Genomic DNA, 19,548 nt, shown 5'->3' with positions numbered 1-19,548 from the left:
GCCCACACAGCGCTGGCATGAAGTACACAATGGAAAAAATGTTCCATTCCTATTATTCATAATTAGCCTTTCATTGTGTTTAATGCAGTAATGGGTCAGCTCCCCATTATCCCAGGCACCATCACATTCTGGAGAACAAGATGCCTAGCTGAATTCTGTGGTGGGTGTTTGCTCAGGCTTCTTGTTAATGACACGTCAAAATCAAGATCCTTTGTCAAGCGGAACAAAATTTCAGCAAAATCAATGTGGGTTTTTACTGGGTGGCTAAACACAATGAGGGTAATAAGCCATCACATTATTAGTTCAAGCAGCCCTGATACAGCCTGCTCAGTGGATTACCATATTTTTCTGTGAACAAGACAATGCTCCCCCCCGCCCCCAGATGGTCTTGGGTGAGCTAGCAGCTCAGGCGGTGCTGAGGTGAGGAAGGAGCTTGGCTCAGGGATCAAGAGGAGAATTGCTCAGAAAAAGCTCAACAGCTTTTTTGGGCGATTTCCCCCAAAAGCTGAACAACTTAAAAATACTGATTTATTGATTTTGGGATCCCAGAAGTAGGGGTCGTCTTATACATGGAAAAATATGGTAGTTAGCAGAACAAAGTATGTGACCTGCTTCAGCAATGGGACATGAGAAATCAACAGGATACAACTGCACAGTTAAGCACTGACTTAGAACCTATGAATGTTTACTCCAAAGATAGTCCTACTGCTTCAGTGGAACTTCCTCCCAGAGCTGCTTTGTATTGAATCAGGTCATTGGCCCATCTAGCTTGGTGCTGCCTATTCCTGATTGGCTGCAGCTGCCCAGAGAGATTCAGGCAGAGGCGCCAACTTAAATAAAATATTGTGGGGGGGGGGCAATGATGAGTGCTGTGACTCCTGGGGGCTGGGAGGAGCCAGGGGGTGCAGCCAAGCCCAGAGGTGGTAGCTGGAAGGGCTTCAGGCTTCAGTGGTGGCTACTCCATCCTTTTATACGCTGCTCTCTCTTTCCACCTCCACCCTCAGCCCCTTTGGTCCAAATTGCATGCAGGGCTCTGTGGGATTGGCACGGCCTTTGTCCTCTAGATCCACTTTTAATTGTTCTCTGACACATGGAGGGGAGGAAATGAGAAGATAGAGGATGCAATGAAGATGCCAGAGGGCTGTTGACACAAGTCTCAAGGTGAAATCAAGCCAACACGTGTGAGCATTTATAAGCATGTCTACCATTTTGTGGCAGCAGGGAAGCCAGCCTACTTCTTCACCACTGTTGTGTCCTCTATGAGCTGTCTTGTAAGCATTGTTTTATTTATAAAGGAGTGAGTGGTAAAGTCAGAGACAGTTAACCACTCAGATGTTTGCTGTGATGCAAAGCATTTTGTGGGTTAAAGTTGTTTGCATTCCCTCTGAACTTGATGCCACAGTTGATATCAGTCCAGTGGAAATGTCTAGGGCATTGTTATTGCACCCTAAGATCAGGCTGACCACGTGCTCTGTTTACCCTTGCCTATAATGGCTTGCAAGATCTATCGAAGAAGGCTTGGCTGTCCAGGGAACAGATTGCGGCTTCTTGCTGCTATGTCTTTTCTTCCTACCATTATTATTGCACTTTTGACACTGCAGCTGAGAGTCACCGCTCACATAACCACTACACCAAATGCAGAAAAACACAAGCAAAAGGCAGTCCAAGCTGAAAAACATTGACAGCACACCAGCTAAGGCAAAGAAGAGGCAAGAATCAGCTCTCAGTTGCACTGACACCTTGTAGCAGACTGCTCAGTTCAATGTGAAAAGCCTCAAGCCCAGTTTAATTTGCAATTTTCATGTTAATGTGACTGACTTTAACATCAGCTCCACTTTTGTTACGCTTGAGCTTATGCCCTGAACGAAAGAAAAAAGACCTATACTTTTGTAATAAGTGGCAACGGGTTATGATATTGCTACTCTTCATCAAGCATTAATGTGTCCCATGTAAGATAAATGTGCTGCATTTGCAACTGAACCAGATTGCTTTGAATTAGGTATCTAAAATAGCTATGTCTGTACTTATTTTTTCTCCCCTAGGTGGCACTCTTCTGAGCATCTGTGAAGTCACTCAGAGAGCAGCTATTCCTTTGGCATGATTCCACAGCTCTGTCTACTTAAGAGACCATTCAGTCACGCTGGGTGCCACCCAAATCTAAAGTCAACATCATTGTGTAATCCAAAGTAATGCATCCAGTTTACTTAATTAATGCTTGCTTGGCAATGCCTTCACCCAGTCGACATCTAGAGAATATATACATCAAATGGCCATCCACCCAAAGTCCTGCAGTGCAGTACAAACACATACTGTGGAGAAAACTAATGTTCTGGATCCAACACCTGGTTGCAAGTTGCTTATTTCCTGCGCATGGCTTGTGCTTTTATATGTATTTGTTCACACAACTTACTCTGCTAATGCTGAGTGGTCTCTGTGCTCTTTTTGTCTGCATCTAAACAAGTCCCTTAAGTAGAAATGGGTAGGGGTGGACGGACCTGTCAGTTTTGATTCTTTCAGTTATTCATTTTCACAGTCTTAAATCCAGTTCTCCACATTTCCTCAGAAATTTTCAACTTTTTTTAATAAATCAAAAATTCTCGTGAAAATTCATTAGCATTTCAGTTCAAATTTCTCCTAATAAAACACATTTTTTGCTGCAATTTTGCCGTATGTACACATTTCTTCAGAGCCATTTCCCCATATATAATGCATCTTTGTATGTTATCTTCACTAATATGTGTATTTCTATAATTTTTTGGCTGAACCACTGCAATACAAAATTCAGAAAAGGGTGAATTTCAAAGGAGCAGTGTGTTTCAGTTTGCATATTGATTTGGAATGTGGCAGTTTGGTGGGCTTATCTTTAAATGTGAACTCATTTAAAAAAGCACAACTCCATCCCTAAGCATGGGCAAAGCACTGACTGATGTGGGTAACATTATCTGGGAACTGTTTAGATGGGCGGGGTATAAATAAAGTATTATTATTATTATTATTATTATTATTATTATTATTAATGTGTCCCATCATATGACAAAGGAGGTTCAATCATTTCCTCAAGGAATGACCAGAGAGAGGTGCACCATGCCTGTTTTTTCTAACCATACACGCAGGACCAAATGACTGTGTGAACTGCTTCTGTGTGTGGTTGCATCTCCATTAATGTCTCTGTGAGAAAGAGGGGAGGATGTGTGACATGAGAATCGCTGAGCAGCATAAGAAATTGTTTCATCTCTCCCTGCCACCTGCAACCTCCTACCAAACAAGCACACACTCACCGGCACACAGGGCACACCGGCTCATTCTGCTGAGGGACTGATCAAAGCTCCCTTCTCCCTCTGACATTTTCTAACTGACCTCAGACCTCTGTTTTCCCCTTGACTCCTCCCTTTCTGATGTGTGTCTAGTCTGTTAGACTGTAAGCCTCAGGGCAGGGCCTGTCATTCATTTAATTTTATGTACCACACCTTGTTTCTTTAGCTGAACGAGAAATAATCCATGTAATAGCAAGAAGGAATAATACGGTATCTAGGAAACACTGTTGCATAAACCAAGTCTTCACTGTTATTTTGACCTCTTTTTGAAACAGGGTGATCTCCCACCTAGAGCCCCAATGCATCACTGTATATAGTGAACTTAAATTTGCTTTAAAGCGATAAAGGACCAACAATGTAATTAAAAAAATAAATGAGTGACAGGATGGAGAAACCATGGCCTTTCAGATGTTGCTGCACTCTTGGTCGTGCTGGCAGAGGCTAATGAAAACTGAGTCCAATAACAACTGAAGTGTCACAAAAGATGACAAAACTAGGATGATGGCTGGCACAAATGTCTTCTTCACAATTGTATTATTCTTTTCAAATACTCCTAATATGCATTGGGGTTGGATGGGTTTCTTAGAGAATGGGTATCAATATTATTGCTCTCTCCTTCCTGGAAAAAATATATTTATTCAAGAGTGAGTAAAGCCAACAAGCCAGCAATGGTGGCAATGAATCAGTACAAGTTCCCTTATCTACATAATTATGTTTTTCTGGTGGCTAGTGTCAGAAAAGTTGTTTGGCCTTCTACAATTTGTACCGTTTGCTTACTCTAATCTCTCTTGGCTATGGCAGTGGAAACATATTTGTCTGCTATTAAACAATTAGCAACAATCTTTAACACTGAAAAAGAGAAAAACTGAGAATGAGGTGTTTATTATTCTCCACTTCACTTTGATGCCTGATAAGGTTTGGATATTTGGCACTGCCTTAACCAACTCTGCATCATTGCTTGGGTTGCAAATTCTGTAGGAGAATTTGTTGGAAAATCACAAAAGTGAATCATAAAGATGGAAAGTACCTCAAAGATAATCTGGTCCAGCCCCACAACACACAGCATTTCTGATGGGTGAACACCCAGCTTCTGCTTTAAAACCTCACTTCAGTTTTGTGGGAGTGCTGGGATTAAGATTGCCTCTTTGCTCCTGGTTTGTGCTAAACTCCCTCAGTAATGGAATTAGCAATGTCTCATTCAAAGTTTCAATTGGACTGCCCACCACAACAAATCTAGACAGCATGTGGACATTATTTTATTTTATTTATTTTTCTTTCATGAAATTTATATAGGGCTTGATTGTTAAAAAACAAACAAAAAAAACACACACCTCAAAGTGGTTACAACACTAATGTACGGCTTTCAACATACCTGAAAAGATTCTTTATTTTCTCCCCAAGTGGGTAACTTCTATTTTTTCTCTCAAACTCTTCATCAAAGTAGTTGCTAGAATAAGCTGGACGGTTGATGATGTAACGTGGCCGTGCTTCGTTCATCTTTGCGCCACTAAACCCTTCACCCAGAAATGAAATGTAAGGAAGCTGGAGTGAGAAGTGAGCATCACCAACAGAAGGTCCTTTAATAAGGCAGGCAGTTCCTCTTATCCTCATCCCAATAAGCCTGCCTTTCAAATTTCCTTCCAAAATCCCGCCCCTTTCCCCTCCCCTCCTGCAGAAGGAAAGATGGTGCTCTTCTGGAGGCATCGATGCCTCATGGCAGGCTGCGTGAGATTTTATTAATCAGCTACTTTATAATGATGCAGGAGTTGGCACAAGGTCAAGAAACCTACACGTGGCCAAGTGTTGGGCAGTTACAGGCTGTGATCACAGCACTTGCCTCTGTATTGTTATTTAGCCTTGGGCCGGTCACTTAGGAATTGTCTGCCATGAAGAAAATGAGGTTAGGAATTTCTGCAAGGCTGAATCAGCACCCTCATTCAAAGATGCATTGTGTTGTGGTAAAAGTTCACCCACATTCTAGAAATCTCTTGAAGTTTCTGCTACAGTGCCTTGTGGATCCTTGACCTCTTTAGCATCTTGTAGTTTCACCTATGTTATGTATACATTTGGAACTTTTGCCCCGAGTGCTTCTATAGCTGTGATCTATAGCTCAGCAAATACACTGTAGAACGAAGGACAACTCAGAAATGTAACAATTTGACCTATTTTAATTATAATAATGCCAACCATTCCTGTTCAACCAGTCCTACGCAGTATCAAGGTGTTTCTAGAGGCAGGTAATAAATAAACTCCTTGAGGTGCAGGCCTTAGTATAAACAAAACTATCAAAGGAAGGGGAAAGAGCACTTTTGCAAGATGATAAGTCTGGGGGTGGGGTGGAAGAATATGAAGAAATAGAACAAGGATGTGGATCATTATTTTAGTACTGTATTGCACTTAAGCACTTAGCTGTTGATCAAGTGTGCAAATGAACAGAAAATGAATCATCATAAAAGATAGACAGAGATTATGAAGCAATTGTGGGTGTTGCTACATGGTTCTTTTATTTAGAGCACATTAAACCCATGGGGGAAATCCATCAAGATAGTGATAATGCATCAGGTTATAATTGTTTTGATCTGATAACTAAATACGAGCAAAAAACAAATTCAAATAAATGCCATTTCAGACTTGAAAATGTTAATTTTTGGAACTGAAATGTACCACATTTTAAAATATCCCTCAGTTATTTTGCTGCTTACATTGTAAAACTTTTTAAAATGCTGCATTCATTGATCACAGCGAAACAGCAACACAAAAACAAAACACGGCCAAAATTTTTTCAAGTAAAATAAATATTAAAGAACATGACGTAAAAAATAGCTGAAAAGGAAATATAATTTATAATAATAATAATAATTTATTAGTTATACCCCACCTATTTGGCTGGGTTTCCCCAGGCACTCTGGGCGGCTTCCAACAAGAGATTAAAAATACATGGGATTGCTCATCATTTCAGAGTCCCCAAAAAGGTGTCAAATCAACTTAGAATATATACTTGAGTTAACCAGTTTGACATATATCTTTGAAGATCTACATGTATTCAAGGTCCAATCTGGGTAATTTTAAAAAGAAATACTAACTTAAGTGAATCTTGTGAAACTCCATTTCAGTGAGATGATCTGAGTGTGAGAGAACCAAACCACATAGTATATGATTCTATCTGGTTCCAGCCTCATGATAATGGATTTCTACTCTGTGTGGGCTGGAGGGAGGAAATATGTGGCTTTGGAGTGATCCATCATAGGAATAGACAATCTAGTTGACTTTGGTACTGTAAGGCTGCATCCCAGGCTCACATTGGCATTTATTTTTCAGCATTCATGCTTAGGGTCTCACTGCATGACTCTCATTGATGGAGACATTTTTGTTTTGTTTTGTTGTCTATTCAAAACTCTGGGCTCACTTGGATGAAAGACTTCACCTTATGAACCTTTTCTAAATTGTTTTTTTTTTAAACTAGCTGCCAGGTATATGTAAAGTGCCTAATATAAGCTGGTAGTTAATAACAGGTGGCCTCTTGCACCCCACCCTGAGACCGCCTAAGGGAAGCAGAGGGTGAGAAAGGGGCAGCAGAGGTTGCCAGGGGGGAGACAAGTTTCTGTTAAAACTTTATAAAATGGGTAAGTAATCATTTCTGTCAATAGAGGAATTTTGCCCTTGTCACTCATTTTAGAATTCACACCGCAGATCCTTTCTCATGAGAATGTAACAAAGGGTTACTCATGGATCAGGCCCACTTGCTGGGCTCCACGTCTCCGCCTGGAGCAGGTGTAAAAGGCAGCGCAGCTCCTTGATTTAGAAGAGGCTGCAGGTGCCCTGGAATGCAGAGGTCCAAAGGGATGTCCAAAGCTGGTCCTCCACTTAGAAATATAGGAAACTCAATCAGACTGTTGGCTCATCTAGCTCAGAACTGTCTACACTGACTAACAATAGCTCTCTAGGGGTCCAGATACAAAGTATTTCCCAATCTTTTCTGGATATGCTGGGACTGAACCCGGGAACTTCCACATGCAGAGCATGTGCTCTTTCCATTGAGCTACTGTGCTTGACCACTATGTCTTCCAGTCCAGACACAATTCAAGACGCTCGTTTTAAATTGCAGGTCCTTCAATACTTTTGGGTCCCATATACAGTGGTACCTCGGGTTACATACGCTTCAGGTTACATAAGCTTCAGGTTACAGACTCCGCTAACCCAGAAATATTACCTCGGGTTAAGAACTTTGCTTCAGGATTAGAACAGAAATTATGCGGCGGCAGAGGGAGGCCCCATTAGCTAAAGTGGTGCTTCAGATTAAGAACAGTTTCAGGTTAAGAACAGACCTTCAGAACAAATTAAGTACTTAACCTGAGGTACCACTGTATCTAAAAGTGAACTTGCCAGATAGGTTGTGGATGCATTTTAAAAGTGTGGTATTGTGCTCTTTTAAAACACAGAAGTTGCCTAACCCTGTTTGATAACCCAGATTGTTAACTATCATCTGTGCAAGCTATAAGGTGCTCTGGGCTATGCAAATGTTACACAAACCTGTCTTGCGGTTCTATGCTTTGAGCCTTCCAACTTGATTTCCTGGACCAGTGGCCTTAAGTCGAAGGGAAAAGGAAGTGGAGTGGTTAGGCCTGACTCTGTTATGTTCGCGTGAAAAGAATGATGATAGGTCTGCCAGAAAAGAAGTCCCTCCCCACTTCAAGCATTGCCCTATTAATATGCTTTCTGAAGTTGAGAAGGAACTATTGGCTGGTTATATAATGGAGAACCAAAGCAATGAACTGGATAGTGCTTTTGGTTTAGGTCAGAGGCAACTGGGTTCAGATCTCTGATCATCTGTGATATTGCATGGGTGGTCTTGAACAAATCACTATCTCTTAACCCAGGGTTAGGCCCATGTGGTGGCATCCAGATGTTGTTGGACCATAACTCCCAGCATCTCTGACCACGGGTCATGCTGGGGAGGACTGATATGAGTCACTGCTTTAACATCAGGTGGGTGCCATGTTGTCCAACCCTAATCTCACAGGGTGGTGGGGATGTAAAATGCAGTAGCCTCCATGTGACCATCCTGAGCTCCCCAGGCAAAGTGTCGGGTGGAAACGCAATAAACAAATTGGCCCCAGCTTGGGAGCTGGGCATGTTTAGCCTGGAGAAGAGGAGGTTAAGGGGTGATATGATAGCCATGTTCAAATATATAAAAGGATGTCACATAGAGGAGGGAGAAAGGTGGTTTTCTGCTGCTCCAGAGAAGCGGACATGGAGCAATGGTTCCAAACTACAAGAAAAAAGATTCCACCTAAACATTAGGAAGAACTTCCTGACAGTAAGAGCTGTTCGACAGTGGAATTTGCTGCCAAGGAGTGTGGTGGAGTCTCCTTCTTTGGAGGTCTTTAAGCAGAGGCTTGACAACCATATGTCAGGAGTGCTCTGATGGTGTTTCCTGCTTGGCAGGGGGTTGGACTCGATGGCCCTTGTGGTCTCTTCCAACTCTATGATTCTATGATTCTATGAAATTTTATTTGATTTCCATTTGAATACTTGCTGCAGCTTCAAGGAGTGGTAGTTTCCACACTTAATCAATCCTCATTCCCTCCCCTGGAGTCATGATGTGAACCTCCCATATTGTAACTGTCTTGTTTGAGTGCAATACACTCTTTGCTGGCACTCTAGCTGGGTAATTTGAACCTACGCCCTGAGGGATAGACGTTGAACCTTTAGTGCAAATATATGCATTGCCTCACATTGAGGAGATGTGCTATTTCCCACTTCAAGGTATTATGTATTTATTTAATGCATTTATATCCCACGCTTTTCTCCAAGGAGCTCAAAGGTGGCATGCGTGGTTCTTCCATTCCTCAATCCATCCCAACAACAACCCTGAGAGGTAGGTTAAGAAACCAAAGTATTTTGTTAGGAAAATGCCATACTTCCCTCCTCACTCCCACGTAACACACCAAGTCCAGCAGTGAATACAGTGGCACCTTGGTTGTCGAACGGCTTGGCTCCCAAACAAATCGGCTCCTGAACGCTGCAAACCCGGAAATGAGTGTTCTGGTTTGCGAACGTTTTTTGGAAGCCAAACGACAGGCGTGGCTTACGCGGCTTTTGATTGAGTGCAGGAAGCTCCAGCAGCCAATCAGAAGCCATGCCTTGGTTTTCGAATGGTTCCGAGAGTCGAACAGACTCCCAAAACGGATTAAGTTTGACAACCAAGGTACCACTGTACAGTGTGAAATGTAAGCCTGCATGTGTCAGTGGGATAACTCCTCTCCATCATGCTCTCACTGTTTGTAACTTTTAATCATGTGCTGCCAGGACTTACCCAAGATATTTTGCTGCCTGAGGCCCTAAGCAAATGAAAGTTGCTTCTACCCTGGGGATGGGATAGTACCTTCTACTCACACCTGAGCAGTAGGTTAGCTCACAAGGTGCAGGGTGGGCTGAGTGATACACACAGCTCTATCCTCCAACAGAAAGCAACAGCCAGGGGAGTTAAGGAGGAATGGTCAGGGCTGCCTGCCACTACTGTCCCCAGCAACCACTGCCTCACTCTGCCAGATACTGGGGTTCTGAGCCATAGAAGGCTTTATAGGTTAAAACAAGACTTTGAATTGTGCTTGAAAACATTTAGCCAGCGCATTTGTGCCAAGACTGGTGTTATGTGTCCAGACTGTTCATTCCCAAGGTCAGATGCTTGCCAGTGGCATTGCACACCAGTTTCAAAACTGTCCTCAAAGGCACCCCCGCACAGAGCCGTCTTTCCCATAGGGCTTAGTGGTTCGTTGCGCCAGGGTGCCAGCCTCTCAGGGGTGCCCCAGCAAGTTGGGGGAGCTGAGTGGCTTTGCCGGGGGCCTCCCCTTTCCCTGCATGCCTGGGCGTGCAGCTTGCCTCTGAGTGCGGGAGGGGAGCCCCGAAGAGGCGGGTGGGAATGGTTTTGATGAGGACACTGGAGCCTCTCCCAGCAGCTCCCTGTCAAAGCTCCCCACCAACAAGCGAGGACCCCGTCTCTCCCTTTTCAGTGCAGCAGCTTCCCGGCGGGCAGAAGGGAAGCAGACCCGTCCTTAGCTGTGCCCAAGTGCACTTTATTTCTCCCTTTAATGCAGCGGGCAGCACACGCACACCCCATACACTGCGTGTGTGGTCATGGGCGAGGACAATCTGCTGCTGTCCCGCCGCACCCACCCACCCACTCACTCGCTTCGAGGGGGTCAGGGAGCAACCAGGGTTGGCGTGTGTGTTTGTGTTTTTAAAACCCTCCTGCTGTACTTCCTTCTTGGCCGCAAAGCCTGCGTGGGCAGGAGGAGCGAAGCTATTTCTACCCTGGCTCAGCTTCCCGACCACCACCCTCCTCTCCTGTCCGTCAGTGGGTTAAATGCCCTCTTCTTTCTACTGTCCTCTGTCCCACTTTCTCGCTCTCTTTTCATCCAGTAAAGGAAGGGGTAGGTTCCCCCCACCCCCAGCTCTTGCCCCTTCTTCCCTGTAGTGAAATCTGTGGAATTCCCAAGTTCAGGTCAACAACTCTGGGGAACCTTTCCTAAAAAATGTCAACAACTTTGGGGTCACCCCCTTAAAAAGGTCAACAACTCTGGGAAACGGGGTTGGGGGCTGCCAGAGGGATCTTTGCACCACGGCGCCAGGTATGCTTAAGACGGCCCTGTCCCCACATACAGCACATTGGAGTAGTCTAGTCTAGAGGTTACCATAGATCGCTGAAGCCAAATTATTCCTGTCCAGAAATAGGGTTGTAGCTGGACCATCAACTAAAGCTAGTCAAAGACAACCTAGGCCTTGACCAGTTGTGACGGATCCAGCAACACCCACAAGCTATGAGCTTGCACGTTTGTGAGTGTCTTCAATCCCAGAGTGCAGTCCCATGTAGAACAGGCTGTAAATGACTTATTCAGTCAAAGAAACTATTCACCAACAACACCTCACTCTTGTTTAGACAGAGCTTCAATTTATTGGCTCCCATAGCAATAGTAGGTGATGACTGCCCTGAAAAAAAATATTTTATGTGTTCCTGTTCCAAGCAGCTACCAGGATGGTGGCCTATACTTGTTCCCTGTTAAGATGTAACCTCCTCTGCGGATGGAGCTTTGATTATTGTAACAGTGCCTGGTAGAGTAGAGCAGGAAGTAATGGATGCATCAGAGAGGTGACTCTGCTGAGGAATATAGGTCAGCTAGCTAAATAATTATCCCAATGGAAACAGAGTCAGGAAATCAGCACAACAATCAAATCCAACATGTCATGGAAACTTTAATGATCCCAAGCAGTTGGAGATGCCAGTTTTTTAAAGGCCAATTCCTATCCACACTGACTGGAAAGCTGGGCTGAAAAATTCCTGAACATCCTAGACACTAACCAGTAGGAATGAGTCATTTAAGTACTAGTTAAATATGATAATCACCACCAACATTTCCTGTGAGGTGATATTACTATTATGGTTTTCTTCACCTTTGTTATCCTACCTATGGAGCTCATGGAGGTCACTGCTGAGGATCTAATGGTATATTGGGGGGGGGGGGGAGAGAGAGATAGTACGTATGATAGAACACAAGGTTTGTGAGGCCCAAGGTCCAATCCCTAACATCACTGATTAAGGTATCTTAAGTAGTAAAGCCGGTTAAGCTCTCAGCTTTAGACCCTGAGGAACATCAATCAGCATCAACAACAGTGGTGCCTTCTGAGGCATTTTGCTAGAGACTACCTCTGTCAATCACAGAACACTACTGCCTGGTGGAAGAATAAAAGAAGCAGTAGCAGAGCCACTATTCAGATACTGAGTGGGTAGCAGGGCTCAGCATAGATGTTGGCCCATGCTGGATGCAGCTACCAATCAGCAGTTGTGCATCTGCATGATGCTGAGTTAACACTCCTTCTATTTCTCCTCTGGCTCTTTCTGGTGTTCACTGGAAAGGGTTCCACTTCACCATATGGTGGTGCTTGGCAGCATAAAATGGTAGTCTCCACTGAACTACCCCATTCCATTGAGCTGTCCTCATTGCATTGAGCCATCACTGACAAAAATAACTTGGCTAGATAGACCCGTGGTCTGAATCAAGTATAAGACAGCTTCATATGGGACAATAAATACCAAACAGAATGAGGGAAAAGTTAGAAGGAAAAGCTTGGCCTATCACTCAACATCCAAAAGACCAAAGTGCTGCACCAACAAGCACAAAACAATCCCACCACAGCGCCGCAAATCCAACTCAATGGTGTAACATTGGAAAGTGTCAATCACTTCTCCTACCTGGGAAGTTATCTTTCAACAAGGACCAACACTGATGCCGAAATCAAGCATCGCCTGAGCTCTGCGAGTACAGCTTTCTACCAATTGAAGTGCAGAGTATTTGAGCACCAGGACATTTGCAGGGAAACCAAAATGCTTGTTTACAAAGCTATTGTACTATGAACCTTACTGTATGCTTGTGAAACATGGACACTTATAAATGCCATCTCCAACTCCTCAAAAGATTCCATCAATGGTGTCTCCGAAAATTTTTAGATATCACTTGGGAAGACAGATGAACTAATGCCAGTGTACTGGAAGAAGCAAAGATCGCTAGTGTCAAAGCAATGATTCTTCAACATCAACTTCATTGGATGTTGCTCGGATGCCTGATTATCATATTCCAAAGCAACTACTCTATTTCAAACTTAAAAATGGAAAGTGTAATGCTGGTAGTCAGCAAAAGAGGTATAAAGCAGGGGTCAGCAAGGTTTATCTTGCCTGCGCTGGATCGGTCCCGCAGAGATCCCTCTGTGGACTGGATCGTGTGTGTGTGATTTTTGGCATCTGAGCGTGTGCAGATGCGATTTTCAGTGTCTGCATCTGCGCAGATTCAATTTCCGGCACCATGGACGCATGTGCCTGCGCCGCGCTGCACCGGTTTAGCACAGCGTGTGAGCGGGCAGCTTGATTCGGGGTGGCTCGTGGGCCAGTCAAACGGCCTCTGTGGGCCTCTTCCGGCCCATGGGCCTTAGGTTGCTGACCCCTGGTATAAAGACTTTCTCAAGGCAAATCTTTAAAAAGTAGTATAAACATTGACAATTGGGAGACACTGGCCTGTGAGTGCTCCAACTGGAGAACAGCATTTACCGAAGGTGTCATGGCCTTTGAAGATACTCGAACGCAGGACAAAAGGGAGAAACGTGCTAAGAGGAAGACACACTTGGCAAACCCTCACCACGATCAACTCCCGCCTGGAAACCTATATCCCCACTGTGGAAGGATGTGTGGATCCAGAATTGGCCTCCACAGTCACTTACAGACTCACTGTTAGGACCGTGTTCGTGGAAGACAACCTTACTTGGCAACGAGCGATCACCAAAGCAGAAGATTCATTGATAGTGTAATAAAAGATATCTGATGTCATGGCAAGTTTCTCCTTAGTAGGGATGGGAGAGAAATTGGATTCAGTTCATATTTAAAGGTAAATCTACTTCAACTGCACTTCCTGAAACAATACACAAGCAATGTAATTCTCCAGTCAAGTAATGCGTACAAAAATGCACATACAAGAGTAAAATGTGCAGAACAATGTATATATTAGTGAAAATGACATAGAGAAATGCATTATATTAGGGTACGTTGGGTAAACTTAACAGTTCCACTAGTGTAAGGAATTTGAGCTGTGCATTGATACTTGGACGAATGCAGCTTCTCCATCCTTTCTTTACAGCCTGATCCCTGCTACACCAAAGAAAATATGACTAAACTCAGTGTGACTTCTTCCCAAGTTGGTGCACATGAATTTGCAGCCTTAGATTCCCAGATTTTCAAAGCCTGATCCAGAAACTTGATCAAGGATATGGTCAGGATTTGAACTCTGCTGAAAGTGTATTTCTCCCCTCTCCATCTGACACACATGCACCCTCTCCAGTTTCTTATTCCAGTATTTATTTCAACTTTCTGAACAGCATGCTGTGGTTTTATTGTTACAGGCTTGGGTGTGTTGAGCCTTTTCTCTTTATATCTTTCCTGCTGAGCGAAAGTGCTAGCAGACACTCTCACAAATCAGGAACAAAGCAAGGAGGGTTGAGGGAAGGCAAGAGTCAGAAGGACAAAAGAAGTCCCATGATTAAAATTCCACCTAAAACAAACAGGCCAATGATGTCAACATCAGCAAGAGTCAAGTTTTTGAGATGGCATTATCGATGGCCTTGCCCTAGATCAAACACAAGTGGAAACTTTTCTGATTTCAGAACTCAAGAGCTGAGAGCCTTAGAAAAGAAGGCACGAGACAGAAGGCAAAAGCAACTCTTGAGACCTTTTCAGGTGTGGAGACGTGTAACACATAGCAGGGAGGTGGCATCGCGGTGGCAGCCTTCTGCCCCAGCTACTGCACTTTCATTTCAGATTTCAAAATGAATGTGCACAGGTTGGAGGCAGAATTGTTTGCCATGTTGCTGCCTCTCTGCCTATGTGTGTCCATTTCTCCATAGTGCCATCTGAAAAGGGCTCTGGTTGTGAGCCGAAGAAGTCCAACAGAGACTCTGAACATTAGAATGAAAGGTTTTTATGGCACAAGCAGGGAAACTCAGGCCTGGGGGCCAAATGTGGCCTTCAAGGCCAGTCTCCCCAGACGGTATCCTCTCATTGGCCACATCCCTTACTGGCGCTGCTTCACACACTCCCTGAGTGTTAATGCCTCTTACTGGACAAGCTAGTCTAGTGTACAAAGGGAAGATTTACGTTCATTGCTCTGCCCATTCTTGCCTCTGGCTCTCCTCACCACTTGCACGCAAGCCTTGGAAGGTTGCCCAGAATGGAATGTGGCTGAAAAGGGGCCACTCACCTTTGCACCATGGTGACAAAGAACTATGCAATTATTTCTTAGAAATGGGCCATAACAAAATCTGTAGAGCTACATTCTTATACCAGTCACATATAAGAAGAAAAATGAGCAAGGACACTGTCAAATAACTGAATCATTGAATACAGTGCCACGACTTCAACTACCCATGACATAGCCTTTCCATAAGTAAGCATGAGTGGCTAGAGGTCTAACATTAATGTCACTTCCATTTACATAGCTGATATGTGGAGAACATACCTTATCAAAACGACTGTGCTTAGTTTTGCCTCTAACAACCCCTCTGCGTTGTGTTATATCCTGTGGTGAGTTTGAGAATGAAATCTGATATTTGGAAAGAGTCAGGTTCCAGACTTTCCCTTTCCATCAGAGATGGACCTTTGAGGTCTTTCCAAGGGAAGGTGATCTCTAAAGGGACAAAGGTAAACAGCATGGCACTTAGGTCCTTATGTATAAGGGTGCCGGTGAGGGAGGGGGTTAGAGTGGCATCTAGTGACAGTAGGGCATGGGCAGGGTTTGGGTTCAATGGCTGAACTATAATATTAGAAACAACATCAAAAATGCTTTGCCGAAACCCAGTAGGCTCATCACATGCATGAGGCTCCCTCTCTTGTTACAGCTTCACCAACACTGGAAAGAGAGCTTTGAGTAAATAAACTGTAGGGCAGTACATCAGCCCATCAGCTTCTCAGCCAGGATCTGTGTCACCAATACTTCCAGGCATTTGGATTTGGGGGCGGGGAGTGATGTAGGCACCAGCCCTTCTGGTCACTTCCCTCCCAGCTCTCCCAAGATCAGCCCCTATCGCTGGTGCCAATAGAGGCACTTGGGCCTGCAAAATTTCCCCAGAGGTTGGAACAATCCTGGGCCAATAAGAAAGGACAATTTTTAGTAACGTTGCACAAGTTATTACCCTTATAATGTAAGTTAGCTGCCCTGGCATTTTCCAGTGTATTGTAAAAACAAATAGTTTAGTTCGGGAATGAGACCTGGTTTGTGGTTATGGTCTCAACCTATACAGTAGGCAGGTAGACTCAGCCAGCCAGTGCTCTGAACGGAGCTTGGACTGCTGTTGCTCCCCATTGCTGGTCTATGGATGGAGGAAACGGACCACCAAGGGCACTTTACTCCATGGCCTGCTCAAAATTGGAACCGGCCCTGAATAGCAGACTCCTTCTATATCCAGGTGAGGCTCATAGATGCTCATGCAGGACCTACCGACTTGATTGGATGTATCTTTGCTGCAGATGGGGATGCACAGTTAGGACAACTAGTTGTTGAGTGCAACTCACTGCAATTAGAGCTCGACTTTCATAGAGTTTAGGATCAGATCATGAAAGCTGAGCTCTCTGGAAAACCAAGTCCTGAGAAGAACAAGGGAATAACTTGTAAAGCATTTCTTTCCGGGCCCCAAGCTGTTATTTGTCACTGCTCAATGTCTCACCCTTGCATTGTGGTGTTCCTCTTCTGTCGTTAGATGTATTGGTTTTTATGCTTCTGTGCTTTTATGTTTGTACATATTTTATGGACTAATAGCCGTAAATAAAGATTGATTGATTGATTGTAAAGCAATAAGAGAGAGTATAGAGATAACAGGTAAAAGATGGTCCCTCATCTCTGCTAGTAATAAGGAGCAGGAAGAGGGTAGGATTTCTAGGAAACTTGGTACTATTTCTCCTGGAGAAAACTTTGATTAAACATGGAGGTCCTTGATCTCAAACTGGGATTATGCTTAAAAATACATACTAACTAAATGGAAGTGAAATGTGAGCCTCTCTTTCAGTTATTACTTAAAAGTGGGGGAAAGAGGCTTTGTGTTTGACCATGAATGAGGCACTTCATATGCAAAATTCAGGGGGGAAAGATCAGGCGAGTGTAAACTGGAGATTAAACAGATTCAAATACAGCATATTGGACATACTATGATCATGAAGGACAGCCTGCCTCACCACAGCATGCACATTTGTTCTGGGGCTCATAGTGGGGGGAAAGCAGTGACCTTTGATAGTGTCAAATATTGTTGCACAGAATTTGAAGAAATGACCCTATGATGATGTTCCTCACAAGGCAACCTTTTAGTCCTCTGCTTTTCTACCTTGATTCCCATGGAGAGCCCTTTCTAGCTCTATGTGCTGAGTTGCAATAATTACTGCATGCTGATTTCTAGGTTAAGCAACGTGGTTAAGGGATCTGTCAGGGAACTGACATCGGAGCCAGAGGTGGAGGCAAGGCTCTCAAGCGATGCTGGAGAGGGGCCCAGCAGGGAGAGAGGGAGCTCATTGGCTGGGGAAGGATATCAGCTTAACACCAGGGATAGAGGAGGGCAGATGGGAGAATCGGCAAGGGGGCTCCAAGACTCTTCGCTGGAGACCAGCGGGGAGAGCACGGGTGCTCTGCTACCCACACCCACCCTGCGCAGAAGACTTCCGCGCAGGGAAAGTAGGCGTAGACTTGGTGTCAAAGAACTTCTTTGCTGGAAGAAGTTCAAGAAACGCCCACTGACGGATTCTGCTAGCGACTGAACAGCCACGAAGTGAAGGGCTGTCCAGCCAGAACAGGTTTAACCAGGCTACCTAGCCAGGGTGGTTCACAGAATAAAATCAAGATATAAAACCACAAAATACCTAATAAAAATAAAAACAACCCATTAGCCAGCCCCCCCGCAAACAAAAACAAAAAACACATTTTAAAATGGCATAGGATCAGATCACCGCCCAAAGGCGTGGTTGAAAAGGAACATTTTTGCCTGGTGCCTAAAGGTGTATAATGAAGGCGCCAGGCGAACTTCCCTGGGGAGAGCATTCCACAGATGGGGAGCCACTTCAGAGAAGGCCCGTTTTCGTGTGCCTCCCTCCGGACCTCTCGAGGGAGGGCCTCAGAAGATGATCTCAGGGTTCGGGTAGGTTCATATGGAAAGAGACGGTCCTTGAGGCATTGTGGTCCTGAGCTGTTTAAGGGTGTATAGGTCAAAACCAGCACTTTGAATTGGGCCTGGAAACTAATTGGTCAGACCAGGATTGGTGTAATATGCTCAAATCGTCTTGCCCTGGTGAGCAACCTGGCTGCTGAATTATGCACCAGCTGAAGTTTCCAAGGGGAAGGGTTAGGTAAGAAAGGAGATCAAAGTTCAAATTTTCAGAATTGCGCATCACAGTTATGCAGGACACTCTATGGTTGCAAGATGTTCAATTCAGCCTCAAAAGAGGGTGAGGCAGAGGAAGTTAAATTGATTCTGCAGTCTGTCACAGTGCCCATAAAATTCTATGAGAATAAATTAGCTAGTATAGACAACAGGAGAATGTAGAGATACACAAGTTAATAGCTGAAGTGTATTACTTCAGGAGGATAGAACAGGTGAAATACTATTAATGTCATACGCCTTCAGAATGCAAAACTTATGCAGCACTGCAGAACCATATAATCGTATGTGTGATGTAAATGAATCATGAGCATTTTGAAAGAAGCATGTTTGGAGGCAGGAGAAGTATTTGCATTCTAGATCTTGTGCCTCAGGAGACAATGGCTACAATCCTAGGCAGATTTAATGCCCCAATTAACGCAGTGGGACTCATTGTAAGTAAACATTCACAGGACCAATCTGTCTGTACTCAAGCTTTTCTCTGAAACTAGGAGGCAAATCAATCCATAATTTCAGATCTACAATCCTTTAACAATCCCCAGCACTAAAAGTCATCTGAGACAAAGGGCATTTTCACACAAGATCATTCAGTCCTGTTTTGCGTTTCCTGGGACCATTATGCAACTCTAAGATCTACACTGAACACTTGATTTCTCAATGGCATTCTTCTACAGTCTGCTCTACTTTCCATTCCAGTCATGTTCATGTACACAAGAAACTCAGGGGCGCTTTTAGCGTCTTGTACAGCTACATCCTGCAGGGTAAGGCTACATGCCTACTCAAATTTCCCACTGCCTTGCTAGTATAATTGTTGAACCCTCCACATCCTGTACAGGCGAGAGCCACATTTTAGGGGGGGAAATGAAAGTCACATTGACGTTCCTGGCTGGTACTGACTAATCATAATTTTGGCAGGCCATAATTTGACCTGCTCAGATAACTTGGCGCACACAGTCTGCTGAGCAGGCAGTTGATGGGCAACTTCCAGTCCCCTGCTGTCCCTTCTTAGGATTCTTTAATATATACTTGGCTCAGGCAGCCCTTCAGATAGAGGACTGCATTCCGCAAAACAGAACACATGGCCACCCTTTCCCACCCCTTCACTTTTACTTCATGGACCTGGGTCTGAATGAGTGCAGATTTTTGACCATCTCTCTCATGCTTTAGGCAAGAACTGGGATATTTTTTTAAATAACAAACACCTTAACACCTTAACAAGCCCATTGCTTATTTGATGCCTTTGATTGAGCCCTTTTAGTAAATAAATAACTCTAATAAT

The 19,548-nt window shown here is 44.1% G+C and overlaps 1 protein-coding gene across 2 annotated transcripts in view; it reads right to left on the bottom strand.

Annotated features, from left to right (window-relative positions):
* Positions 1 to 19,548, bottom strand: part of SLC26A9 (solute carrier family 26 member 9) — a 58,934-nt gene that overhangs the window by 29,533 nt on the left and 9,853 nt on the right. The window contains exon 2 of one of the 2 annotated variants that reach the window (XM_079979129.1): positions 4,687 to 4,828. In XM_079979129.1, the coding sequence (XP_079835255.1) occupies positions 4,687 to 4,811 (125 nt within the window). In that variant the 5' untranslated portion in view covers positions 4,812 to 4,828. Of the gene's footprint in view, positions 1 to 4,686; positions 4,928 to 19,548 lie in introns of those variants that run through there. The other variant, XM_079979128.1, reaches the window with a different exon arrangement.

Source organism: Podarcis cretensis (assembly GCF_951804945.1).
Source record: "Podarcis cretensis genome assembly, chromosome: 6".
In the NCBI taxonomy this organism is placed as follows: Eukaryota; Metazoa; Chordata; class Lepidosauria; order Squamata; family Lacertidae; genus Podarcis; species Podarcis cretensis.
This window is presented reverse-complemented; position numbering and strand designations above follow the sequence as displayed.